The following is a 12,920-nucleotide window of genomic DNA, read 5'->3' on the forward strand; positions in this document are numbered from 1 at the left end:
GCGACTGTGCCACACCACCGATGTCCACCGAAACGAACGTTAGCCGAGGCTTAACACCATCACAATGAATCGCGACGGCCGATACCTCCTAAGCTGAAAACAGAGGTACACAACCGATGAAGACTGCCGAGACAAAGACGCCGAACATGTGAAGGTGGCGAAGGCCCTGATTCGTTGGTTCTTGATTGCAAGCGCAGCTGCGACGTACTTGATTCGCTGTGTTTTGGCGTTTGCCGTGCCATCTCCGCACAGCATTAGCAGCTGTACAAGATTTGTAAAGCCTCCGAGATTCGCAACGGGCAAGTAGTCTCGGAGGTTACGTAGAACGGAGAGGCGGCAGCCGCCGCTGCCTTCTGGCTGACCCCGCGTCGGTTAGATTTTTTTGCGATTTTGCCTTCTCTCGCCGTTCTTTCCGTTTAGGAGGCAATACAACCTTGTGTGTAGGCAGTAGGCGCGTTTCTCTGGCCGTGTGCCAGGCGAGCGTAGTTCGAATTATCCGTGAGGGAACGTTCTCGCGTTCGAATTAACGGACTTTTTTATACATAGACTTCTGTGGAGCTTGGCCGGACCAAATCGTACAGTTCGAATTATCCATAAATTCGAATTATTGAAGTTCGAATTAACGAGCTTTCACTGTATATACATGCACTGCAATCGAAAAATCTGTAGGCACAAATCGTATCAAGAGCGGGTCTTACCCTCTTTTTCACGATCATGGGATCAATAATGGTTTTTAGAGAATCAAAAAAGAAAAGAAGCTTCAACTGTGTTTCGTTTTGTTTGACACAGTATTCAATAAAACTTTTCGTAATTTATCGCTTTACCTTCCCACGGAAGACCTGGCTTTCATGCAGAATGCCGTCAATTGCACGAAGGTCCGAGCAAGGCCCACAAGCGATTGAGCCGTGCCTAGACCAGGCCCTAGGCATAAAAACTGAGCCTGGTATTGGCCCGAGACCTCCAGGCCTGAGGCCTGACGTGGGCCTGGGAATAACGCTTTACGTGACCCGGCTTTACCACCTGCTACTGCACCCATTCGAATTGGCTTGTTCAAATTTTAAGAAAGTGTCGCATTTTCGCGCGAAAGGCCAAGGGTAGATCGCGAAAGCAAATTGTATACAGCTACACGAAGTAATGGTTACACTGTTCGGGGCCGTAAAACCTTGTAAATATTCGCTTGCTAACTAAATTAACAAGCATTTCATCAGGCGCGCAAAAGCAAACATGAAGACATGTCACTCGATGATCGCGGTCACTCGCTGTCAAAACGCTGGGGTGAGCATAAGTGCGATCCCCAATGTGTGAATTGGCCTTCCTGCAACTTCCGCTTCAGCGCGATCTATTCGGCGAGAACACAGCGCACACGCAGCTGTCGGCCTCAGTGCGGATAGACTCTGTGCCCATCGCAGATGATTTTCAAGAAGGGCCCGTGCGGCCGCCTTCATCCCCGCCCTCGGGCCCACCTACATGCACCGATTCCCCTCCGAATAAGCGGCGCCTGCCCGTTCCGTAGCGTACACCCGGATGCCAGCGGTCAAAGTATACCTGTTTACTGCAGATCAAACCGGGATCGATATTAAAGAGTTTAGCTGGGCTGGTAATCCGGCAAGTGCAGACGGAATGGGGCGCTGGAGCGGAGTCCCGTAGGTGTATACGTGAGCAGCCTGCATGGTGAAGCCACGTGTTCACGCGGAGTTGAGACAGAAAAGAAACAGCTAATATTGCAGTTCCCAAATATATTTTACTTCGATGACGGTGTAAAGTTTCCGTAGTGACGTAATCATGTTGGTGTCAAAAAAGTATACACCCGCAACAAAGTAAAATACACTTGGTTTCTGGAATGTTAGCTGTTTTTGCCTGTTTGAGCTCTACGCCACCAGGTGGCTGCACCATGCAGGCTGCTCACGTTTACGCCTCCGCCCCTCCGCTCAGTCCGCCTGAGTATCCGCGAATACCGGACAAGGTAAACCTCACTCTTGTCGCAAGCGCCGAACGCAGGTGGGCAGCGCGGACCAATCAGTGCTCGACTGTATCCGACTTCTGGCCGTCTCATAAAAAGTAGTCTACTCCCGCGTATGTTACCAGTCATTCAGCGCTACACAAAGGTGCCCAAAGAAGAAAAATGAGCACATAATACGCTTACATCGCAGCTAATTCCCTAAATAAAGCTATTTTCACTGCAGGCCTAAAGAAATGAAGCTTCAAAATTTCCGTATTTCCATTGTTCCATTGATTCTTATCTTCAACTATATATCAGTGCATCGAATGATGCTTTTAGTTGTGACACGCAATATACATTTTCTGCAACAGTGCATGTTGTTTAGTTAACGTAGTAAACAATGCTATTCCGTTATCAGGACATATAGCACCATACTATTACAGCTGGGCAACCTTCCTGCCACGAATTCTTGCGGAATATGACCATTCGCCTGAGCAGGTGACAGGGTTATGTTGCCTTTCACATGCAAAATTGTGAAATTTACGTTGATATGAACGGGACACCTGACGCAGGAACCACTGTACTCACCGGGGAGCCCTTCAGCTACACGATGCTCGCAAATACGCTCCGTGACGGAGTTTGCGAAGCCGTAGCTTGTATGGCCAACATTGCCACGACCACAAGACACGGTGGAGAAAACGACAAAGTGGTCGAGTTCGGGACAATCAATTCTTGACACGTCGTCAAGGCACTGAGTGCCCAGTACTTTGGGCTTGCACACATCTGTGTACATCTCGGCCGACTGGTTATCCATCAAGGCCTCGCGAAGCACCTGCGAATATAAAAAAAGTAGAACGCCTTCTTACAAACTCAAATGGATGCGCGCCGTTATTTATATAAAACACATCCGCTTCTCATCAACTCGTTCATGTGATAGATTAGAATTTACCACAATGGCATTGCATGGCCTGACTCAAAGAATATAAAAGCTATCAAGTGCACATTACCTGTTGTCACAGAATAAAATGCAGAGAGAGTTCTTATACTCGGGTTGGTAGAGCTAAGATATTGTTCCTTTGATAATATAAATACATTGCTCTAAATGTGGTATATGACAATCACACACCACAGCTTCAAAACTTCTTGCACTTTAGATGATGAAAAATATCGCAATTTCGGCCCAAAGGCGGCGAATCGATTGCAAAACAAATTATTAGGCAGCTATACGCATTAAGTGTAGCAGTCTTAATGGTCGTGTAAATTTCTACACATTCGCTTTCTAAGTAAATTGATGAGCGTGGTGCCCTTAACGCAGGCACACATGAACACACCTCACTCGATGACGGCTGACACTTGACGTCAAAATTCTGACGTGATGAAGAGTGTCACACACCGCGATGATATTGACCTCAATGCTGGCTCTTGCTTCAGCGCGAACTAATCCGCCAGAGCACACTGTACACGAAGCCAACAGTCCTCGGCGCGCCTACACTCTTTAAACAGCGCAGATCGCTTTCAAGGCAGTGCCCGCGTGGCGGCGCTCGGGAGTGTCGTACCTGCCCGTCGCCCAAGCAGAGCCCTCCCCACTATGTTATATTGCACCGAATAAGAGACGGCGCGCTTCCTGACCGCCTTCCTCGGTTGAATGCACAATGTTGAACCGGCGTCCTTCTCATCGCACCCTCGCAAGCTTTCACTATCACCCAAAGTATACGGTGTACGGCAGCGATGTCGTCGCACTTGGACTTTACACGGAACATCACAATGGCAGTGACGGCAATGATAAGGGAGAAAATTCAGGCTGCAGTATCCACATATTCACTCTTGCAATAAAAGTTCACAAAGAAACTGCCCTGGGGGTTGTGCAAGTACGCGTGAGCATTGCGCCACTTGATCCCCTTCCCGTAGCCCGATGTCATTATCAGTGCTACGAAACTTGATCGGACCAGTATAAAAGATGGCCTTTCAGAAACAGGAACTGCTGCGTACGGCGGCGCAAGGTGAATTGATGACGCAAGCAAACTAGTGTGCCTGGCAGCGCCAAGTGCGCTGATGGCGGTCCGATCATTATAAGCTTTTATTGGTCATTAGCACCTTATCCATGTGCGTGGAACCATTATCAACCGTGCTTGGGCGGCGGCTGCATCTGGCGTGGCTGCGCGGGCCTTATCTTGAAAGCGATCTGTGATGGGGACGTAGTAAGCCGAGTGCTGATAGCTTCCTGTGAGCTATGTCCTCGCCGCTTAATTCGCGTTGATGTAAGACGCGTGGGCTCTATATTGATAGTGATCTTCGACTGAGACAGAGTGCGGCGTGTGCTGACAGCTTCGTGCACGCTGTGTTCTCGCCAGTTCGCGTTGAAGCGAGAGGCAGCACTGGCAGCAACCGCTTTCTGTTGCGGGCCCTATCTTGAAAGCGTTCTTCTTAGGATAAGGACGGACGAACTTGTTTTCTGGTGGGGTAGGCATAGAAATACTTACGCATATAAAAACACCTGCACGTAAATGTCTGGCCGTATATGCTTCAATGGAGAGTAATTCCTATAGCTTGACTTTAAAGCTTAAATAGTGCTGCTTAGGTGTCACACACAGAGACATTGCAGGCAGAAGTCTGTGTCTATATCGTGTTTACATGTGGTGTTCACGTACGAGCGCCTTGAAAAGATAAGCTTACACCATAAGTCACCTCTGGTGACGCATCTTGAAGCGCGGTGGAAGGATGTCAAAAAAGGGAAAATTTTAGTACTACCACCTCTCTGTGCGTTTCCAATGAGCGTCGAAGCTACAGCTACACATTTCAATATCAGAACACTTTATACGAAGTACATCTAGACCGAACAAGCGATCATGGTAGGTGAAGAAGCATCACATCACTGCATCACGGTTGTGTTTCGCTACGAGTCACGTACATATTGCCTTGTGCGTTCATAAACGCTCGCAGAAACGACAAATGTTTTCATGATCGTATTGCCCTTTGTGTGAACGTCTTCCAACTAGCCCCGTTTTTGCTTTGGTAAACTATTTTTAGTCTGGCTCCGTTATTGCTATTGCAATTGTATGGACACTGGAAAATCGGACACTCGTCGGCGTTGTCTTGTGATTCCGCATTTATTTCCGCATATTGTTAGTGGAGGCAGACACGACAAACGTATTTACAATATATATACAGAGCGCAAGCATTAACTATATCAACGAATCCGTGCGCCAGATCAAAAGCGTCTTCTTTTTCTGCGCTCCTCTAGAGGATTACTACCGTAACGTGACACCTGGCAGCTGAAGCGCCGTCGCGGTGCTTGCTATGGTGTAAAGGAGTGGTAAAGTTTAAGGCGGGATACGTGAATAACGCCTTTAGGCGCATAAACCAACAGAGAGGAAGACACGAGTGGTCTAATCTCGTAAATGACGCCTGTTACACGTATTAAGGCACGGTAGCATCCGGAGTACGGGGAAATAAATCTTTCGGTGTCCAACACACCGAGTTATTAGCCCGAAGAAGCATAAGGGCCCCAAAAGTATAGATAATGTCGCGATGATGGGAGGTGCCCCTGGTGGTCTTGCAATATCGTAAGGCGGTGGAATGCAATCTGGTGTGCATCGTCAGCTTTGGAAATGGCATTGCGGGCGTAATCAGTGCGCACATGTTCGGCAGCGGGGATTATGGTGTCAAAAGGTAACACTGGGTCGCGCCCAAACAGAACATAAAATGGTGAAAAAAAACCGGTATCGGGACGGGAAGAATTGTTGGCAAATGTAAGAAAAGGCCATGCGGCTTCCCACTCTTGATGGTCAGAAGAGACGCATATAGAAAGCATGTCAGGTAGCGTCCGACTGAATCGTTCAGTCAAGCCGTTGGTTGTCGGGTGGCATGCCGTCGTAAATTTATGTTTTCTCGCACAGGATCGAAGCAGTTCATGGATAACGCTGGAGAGAAATTAGGGGCCATGGTCAGTGAGGAGTTAACAAGGGGCTCCATGATGTAACATAACATTATGTAGCAGGAAATCGCTGACGTCTGTAGTACAACCAGTACGGAGAGCGCGTGTAATTGTTTATTGGGTGGTATGGCCCGTAGCAACGGCAATCCATTTGTTGCAAGCAATAGAGGCCCGGAATGAACCGAGGGGGTCAAGACAAAAAGACGGGATGTCAAGGGGCTGAAGGAGATAACAAGAGGCGTAGGTGGTTTCTTTCGGCGTTCGCACGGTTCACATGCTGTGACGTAGCTACGAACGGAGTGGTAAAGAGCGGGCCAAAAGGAGCGATGCCAAACGCGATCGTAGGTCCGGGAAATTCCAAGATGGCCAGTGGCCGGCGCGTCATCGAGCTGGCCGAAAACGCTCAACCACCGATGCGTAGGAACGACAACCAGCAGTTCGCGTCCGTCCAGGTGAACATTGTGGCGACCTAATGTACTATCTCTAAGCACGAAGAGGCGAAGAGACGGATCGGGTGCTGCAGAATCCAGCTTCTGAATAAGCTCACGTAAGGTGGGTATCACGTAAGGTATCATGGCGCTGTTCATCACTGATGTGGCTAAAAGGGAAAGCGAGAATACACATGCAAGCGCATCGTCGTAAGCTTCAGGCGGGTCAACGGGATTGCGAGACAAACAGTCAGCGTCCCGGTGCAATCGGCCAGAGGTATAAGGAACAGAAGAGGTGTATTTTGGAGCCGTAGTGCCCAGCGATCAATACGCCCAATGGGATCCTAGAGGGACAAAAAAACAAGCCGATTTCATAGCCGCTGGCATCTCTGTGGAGTTCTGTTAGAGGACAGCTGTCGAAATGAGCCTTACCTCATTAAGTTTGTAAGCGGACATGCGATTTTCGCGAATGTGTGGACAAAACAACGGAAGTAGGAGCACTGTCCCAGAAAGCTACCAACTTTCTTTGCGCTAGTCGGAACCGGGAACTTCTGCGCGTCTTGAACGTTGTCAAGGACGGGGCGAATACCAGTCAAATCGACGAGATGACCGAGCATTGTAACCTGCTGTCGACCGAACTGGAACTTTGATGAATAAAGTTGCAGGCCGGCGTTGAGAAACACAGAAAGGATAGATGGTGGTCGGTCTAGATGCGTTTGAAATGGTGGTTAAAATACAATGACGTCATTAAGACAACACAGGCAAATGGACCATTAAAAACAGTGTGAGGAGGTGTTCATCATGGGTTCGAAGGTGGTCGGTGCGTTGCATAAGCCGTAGGGCAGGACTTTAAACTTATAAAGGCCGTCAGGAGCAACAAAACAGTCTTATTACGATTCATGTCATGGACGGCCATTTGCCAGTATCCTGACCAAAGGTCGATTGAAGAAAAATACTTGGCGCCGTGAAAGCGATCCTGGGCATCATCTATGCGTGGCAGCGGGTACAAGGCTTTTCTGGTTACATTGTTAGGTTGCCGGTTGTCCACGCAATATATCCAGCTGTCTTCTTTCTTTTTAGCAGGAATCACAGGATAAGCCAAAGGGCTGTAGGACGGTTCGATTATATCTTTGGCGAGCATCTTGACGACTTCCGTTTGTACGATCTGGCGCTCAAGGCGAGATACCCGGTATGGCCGTCGGTGGATCAGATGGCCGTCGTCAGTGTTTATGTGGTCCTTGGTAGCGCAGGTTTGACCCAGAGGACGGTCACAAAGGTCAAGGACGTCCCGAAAAGAGGAGAGGAGGTGAAGGAGATCGTCAGCTTGATGAGCGGCAGGTCTGGAGCTATAATTTTGTTCAGGTCGGTAGAAGACAGATCTATTGAAGTAGACGGAATATAACCGGTGCGCGAGAGCGCAACATCAGGTGGAGACCAAGTCAAGATGCGCTAGTCGTAGGAAGACGCCAGCATAGCGAAGTAAATGTCCTGTGGAAGGATTGTGAGGACAGCGCCAAATTCAGCACAGGAAGGCAAGCAAGATGGTCACCTAGAGTTATAATAGTGTGTGGAATACCAACAGTGTGCATCAACAGAACGGCAGTGATGGGAGCGAGCACTAGTTCATATAGTATGTTATATGCCATACCATGCTGCATACACGGCTTATATTTCTACACTATCACTACAGTTGCTCACACCAGGTCTCACATTCTTCACTACTAAATTCCTGAGAACTTTGAGAATGGCAGCACAAAAACAGATGTAATGAAACTTAACTCCCACAGAGCATGCCCTTTATTATAAATCTTTGCATACTATTATATAATAATACAGCAAAAGAATATCAGAGCTCAAATCCATAGATGGTATAATTTTGCTGGTACGGCGCTTGACAGGCCGCAGTAGTGGAGCATGTGCGGTGTCATTACAGGTCAAACACGCCCTGGTAATGCTCTTAAGGAGAATAGACATTTGGCGCGACCAAGTATATCGTGTCCGCGTTAGTCATAACCACGCACATTTAGAGTAATGTCCGAGAAGTTCAACTCCAACTGTAAAGCTTGCTATAGCAGTCAGTGCTTCGCCCTCTGGCGACGTTTAACAACACAAAAACGTGGATAACATTGACATATTTGCACTCCGTGAAGTACATTAGTAATTTTTTACTGGGCTTTTTGCAGAACTCTTGTAAAAATTATAAACGATTCACATAACCTGTAACTCAATACATCAAATTTCAGCACTTTAGATGCTATAACGGATGCAGTTAAAGAAACTGCTGGACCTTTGTTTTAGTTTGTGCGTGTAGAAACACGGATTTCTAAATTTTTGCTTCAACGCTTTGCAAACTTCAGAATGCTTGGGTATGTTTAAAATAAATTCATGTACTGAATCAAATTCTGCTTCCTACAGTCACAAAAAGTAACTTTTTGGCGATAAAGCAACACATTTCCGTTAGAGCGGTCAAAGGTTATCTGAAAAGTATTTCTGCGTTTTACATGCAACTGGAAAAGCGGCATCGGATTTGAGGTCGACCTAAAGCTACCTTTTAGCGATACCCGAAAGCCGCCGCTCATTGCCTGGGAGCACGTAGTTTATCGCAGCAAGCTATTTTACTTGGACCCAAATTTTCTTCCCTCGAAATGGTTCACATCTGGCTACTTTACCTTAAAAATGCAATTTATCACAACCGCGTGATAAGTTACGTACAAGAAGGGGTCAATGTTAGCGCCGGTTATAACAACCCATAGTAAGAACGTATATTATAAAACCCCACAGCAAGTTAGCAAGTACGCGGTCGTTAAAGTAAATTACCGTGGCCAAGTTGAAAATCCCTCCCACGGGTCCCATAGTTGCTGCAGTCGCTATAATCTTGCGAGCACCTTCCTCCATCGAGACTTCGTCGTTGATGACGAGAACTGTGGCCCCCAGGTCACTCCACCGCTGAAGACAAAGCCTCTGGTACCCAGTGCGCACGCCGCTCCTTGACACCAGGACGAGCTTGCGGCAGCAACGTGACACCATCCAGTCGGCGAGCTCCAGACCGAAGCAACCCAGGCCTCCGACGATGACGTAAGACTTGTGTCGGTAGAAGTGCGGACGTGCGACTGCTTCTAGCGTCAGCGGAGATGTGCGAGTCGTACGCTCGATCTCTTCTTGCCGCATCTGTAAGCATTCAGCGTCATTAACGCCTGGTGCAGGTGTTGCAGTCAAAAGCGAATTTCAGAAATGAGTCGCACAGGACGCAGTATTTGGGGCAGGAAAAACGCGATACCTCCTATTAACGACAGACATTTCACGATATCTTGAGATATTCGTTAATTAAGAACCATGGCGCAAGAAGTCGAGTCTTCTAGCAAGAAAGTAATTTTCCTAGTTGCCGCGTTTACGAATACGTCCAATCCAATCAATGTTAGATTAGCAATATTATTGTTCCGACAGCATGCGAAGGACTAATTATCTTCCATCATTGACGAGTCGCCGTCACAGGCGCTCATTGAATTTGGAGCTAGGAAACCAGGATGAGGTTTATAAGCTTGTTTATTCCACCATTACTAAGGAGGCTTCAGGTTTTTTTTATTGCCGTATGAAACATGTACATACATTTCTGTCCGAATGATTATTGGCTCATAAATTTTTCCTAGCATTTGGATCGGTACATAACAGGGAATTTGTGGATGCACTGGAAGAAGTGAAGCGTGCGTTTTGTTTAACGCAATACTCGTGTCGGTGGGAAGGTAATATAGTTCCACCCCAAGACCGTTCGCTAACATTCCAATCCCGGCGCTGTTGGAGCATGGCGTACCTGGATCACGGCCTTCCTCGTTTCTTTCCCAGAGGCAGCAAAGTGGAAGGCCTCTTCGGCCTGCTGTCGGGTGAAGCTGATGACATCCAGCGGCTGCACCACCCCAGATTTGATTCCTTGGCTTACAAGGTGTGCGACACGGCGCTTGTGAGCCAGAGCAGCCGTGTTATCGAGCAGCAAGCTGTCCAGCATGACCCCATGGAAGTTTACGTTTTGGTGAAACACAGACAGGCCTAAATAATTGTTCTCGAACAAGTCGAACTTCCCGATCTCCATGAAGCGGCCATGCGTTGCCAAGCAACGCACGCTGGCTTGCAGTTTCTCTTCGGACAACGAGTTAAGCACCACATCAACACCTGAAAGGGAGATAGAAGTGTACAAATACATCGATGAGAAATTCGCTCCCTCATTCTGGACGCGGGCAACGCAGTAATGTCTAAATATATAGAGCACTACGTTGACGCGACTATCTGGTGGCGCGAGGAGAACCCGAGCTTTAATATAACACAATGTAATTGAGCGAAAACACAGGAAAACACGGACGAAATAGAGGTAGGTTTGAGTGCTAACTAATAGTTTTATTGCGTTGACCAGTATATAAACACAAACATAGAAGAAAACGTCGACACATACGAAACCCATATTTCAAGAAAACCGTGAGCATATAAATAAAAACCTACAAAAGAACAATGCTTACTATCCAGATAAACATACCACACAAACTGACTTGTACAACAGAAGTGCGATGTGTCATCTGAGCTTGATGGATCGTTTGCCTAAGAACACATTACCTAGCACAATTCGCACTGTACTTGCGCAGATAGAAGAAGGTAGGCAATGCGTGCAAAATTGAAGCATAATCCATCTCACGATCAATGTCAACGTTAATACGCTTAGCAGTGAAGCAATATAACGACACACCGTACTGCCACCACCAAAATGCGTAGTGTATGAGGTGTCTCAGCAGGCGGGCTGCTCTACCGCGCTATAGTGATGATGATGATAATTTACTTGCAAAACCTTTGAAACGTATACTCCAGAAGCATTATTTTTTGGTGTAGTACGCCTTGCATTACTTATGTATCATCTTCTCATGCATGCGCACAATAAAACTATCGAGAAACATCGATATATAACACACATAGGTCAAAGATGCACGAGTACCCGCCGTGCTTGCTCAGTGGCTATGGTGTTGGGCTGCTGAGCACGACGTCGCGAGATCGAATCCCGGACACGGCGGCCGCATTTCGATGGAGGCGAAATACGAAAACACCCGTGATCTTATATTTAGGTGCACATTAAAGAACCCCAGGCGGTACAAATTTCCGGAGTCCTCCACTACGGCGTGCCCAATAATCAGAAATTGATTTTGGCGCGTAAAACCCCATAATTTTTTTTGTTGCGCGAGAATTCCATCAATAAGAAGAGCTATCGACGGCTCACCCACACAACGATATTTCTTCTTTTTTAGAAAAAAGAAAAACAAGGCTTCGAATGCAAGTCTACAAGAAGAGTTACCGCTGCTGTCCGGAACGGTGGTAAAGAACGAGCATCACAGTCACATCTAGGAACATGGGCCACCATATCTAGGCGTTTCTCTCTTTCTTGCTTACTTTTTGCGCATGCTCCCTTAAGTGGTCCTTGACGCAACGTTCCGTTCAACCAACATACAACTCACTGCAAGACGACGCGAAGAAACAAACTACACCTCTAGAGCACTTGACGAATGGCTTCCCCTGCCTTTTACGGCAACCTCATCTGCTTTCGCTGCAAATTCGAGGGCCCAGCTTAGAATGGCTGTTGGAGGCAGAAACGAAACAAGAGGCTCACCATGACGGACGGCAACATTTGTAGGAGTGTGTGACACTTTGTGCACATGCGGTAGAATTTCCTTCTGCAACTTCAGACGTTCGATCGCCCTCAGTTCTGGCCCTTTGTGATCCACTTTTACTTGTTTGCTACAGTGCCTCGGCTAAAACATTCGCGACCAGCAGCGGGAAGCCAGCTGCCGACCGTCGGCCTACTAGACTAGCACAGCTAGACCGCATTCCGTGTGAGCAAGACTAGCCGAGAGCCGACTTCAAACAAACCGTACCTACCGCTTCTGTCATCACATTCGACTGCGCGGAATCGCAGGGTAATAGTTGCTTTAAAACACGCAGCTTACAAACTGAGCAGACGTGGACTTCACCATAAAAAATAATTAAATCTACAAAGTACGGAAACGTTGCTCCAGGTAGCTCATGCTCAAAAAAAGGTCTTGGCCGTAACGTTAAAAGCTTCTAAAATGATAGAATGCCACGTAACACCAGACGCTTTGCTTAAGAACTCTTAAATGACATCAACAAATTAAAAAAAAAACGTTTCAATACCACCATTAAGAACACCCCACTGAATAAAATCTGAGCAACACATGAGTCAATACATACTCATATTACCCTCGACGCTGCAGAAAACGCTGCTTCTTAACCTGAGCAAAAGTGACGCCTAAATAAAACTCAAGTAAAGTTAAAACGTTGTCCACTGACAGGCTTGAAGAGTTCTGAAAGTCAGTCCCGTCATTGCTTTCAACACACTCTCTTAATGAAACGAAAACCCTATCCTGCGGGATTGAGTACAGACGATCGTTTCCATCAACAGAGAAACCTTAACTATTACCACCATTAGAACCACAATTTTCGCAACCTCCGATGAATTCTTAACATAGAAGGGATCGTCCACCTCAAGTCACTGGACCTTTTTCTATAGGATACCACTATAGGATAATAGGACCCTACTCCTGGGTAAGAGCGGCAACGATTCTTGTGGACT

The 12,920-nt window shown here is 47.2% G+C and overlaps 1 protein-coding gene across 2 annotated transcripts in view; it reads right to left on the reverse strand.

Moving 5' to 3' along the window:
- Positions 1–12,920, reverse strand: part of LOC135909735 (fatty acid synthase-like) — a 49,200-nt gene that overhangs the window by 14,289 nt on the left and 21,991 nt on the right. For both annotated transcript variants that reach the window (XM_070522818.1, XM_065441796.2), the window contains exons 6-8: positions 10,110–10,465; positions 9,119–9,469; positions 2,528–2,771 (exon numbers count right to left, since the gene is read on the reverse strand). In XM_070522818.1, the coding sequence (XP_070378919.1) occupies positions 2,528–2,771; positions 9,119–9,469; positions 10,110–10,465 (951 nt within the window). The remainder of the gene's footprint in view (positions 1–2,527; positions 2,772–9,118; positions 9,470–10,109; positions 10,466–12,920) is intronic.

Source organism: Dermacentor albipictus, chromosome 8 (assembly GCF_038994185.2).
Source record: "Dermacentor albipictus isolate Rhodes 1998 colony chromosome 8, USDA_Dalb.pri_finalv2, whole genome shotgun sequence".
Taxonomy (NCBI): Eukaryota; Metazoa; Arthropoda; class Arachnida; order Ixodida; family Ixodidae; genus Dermacentor; species Dermacentor albipictus.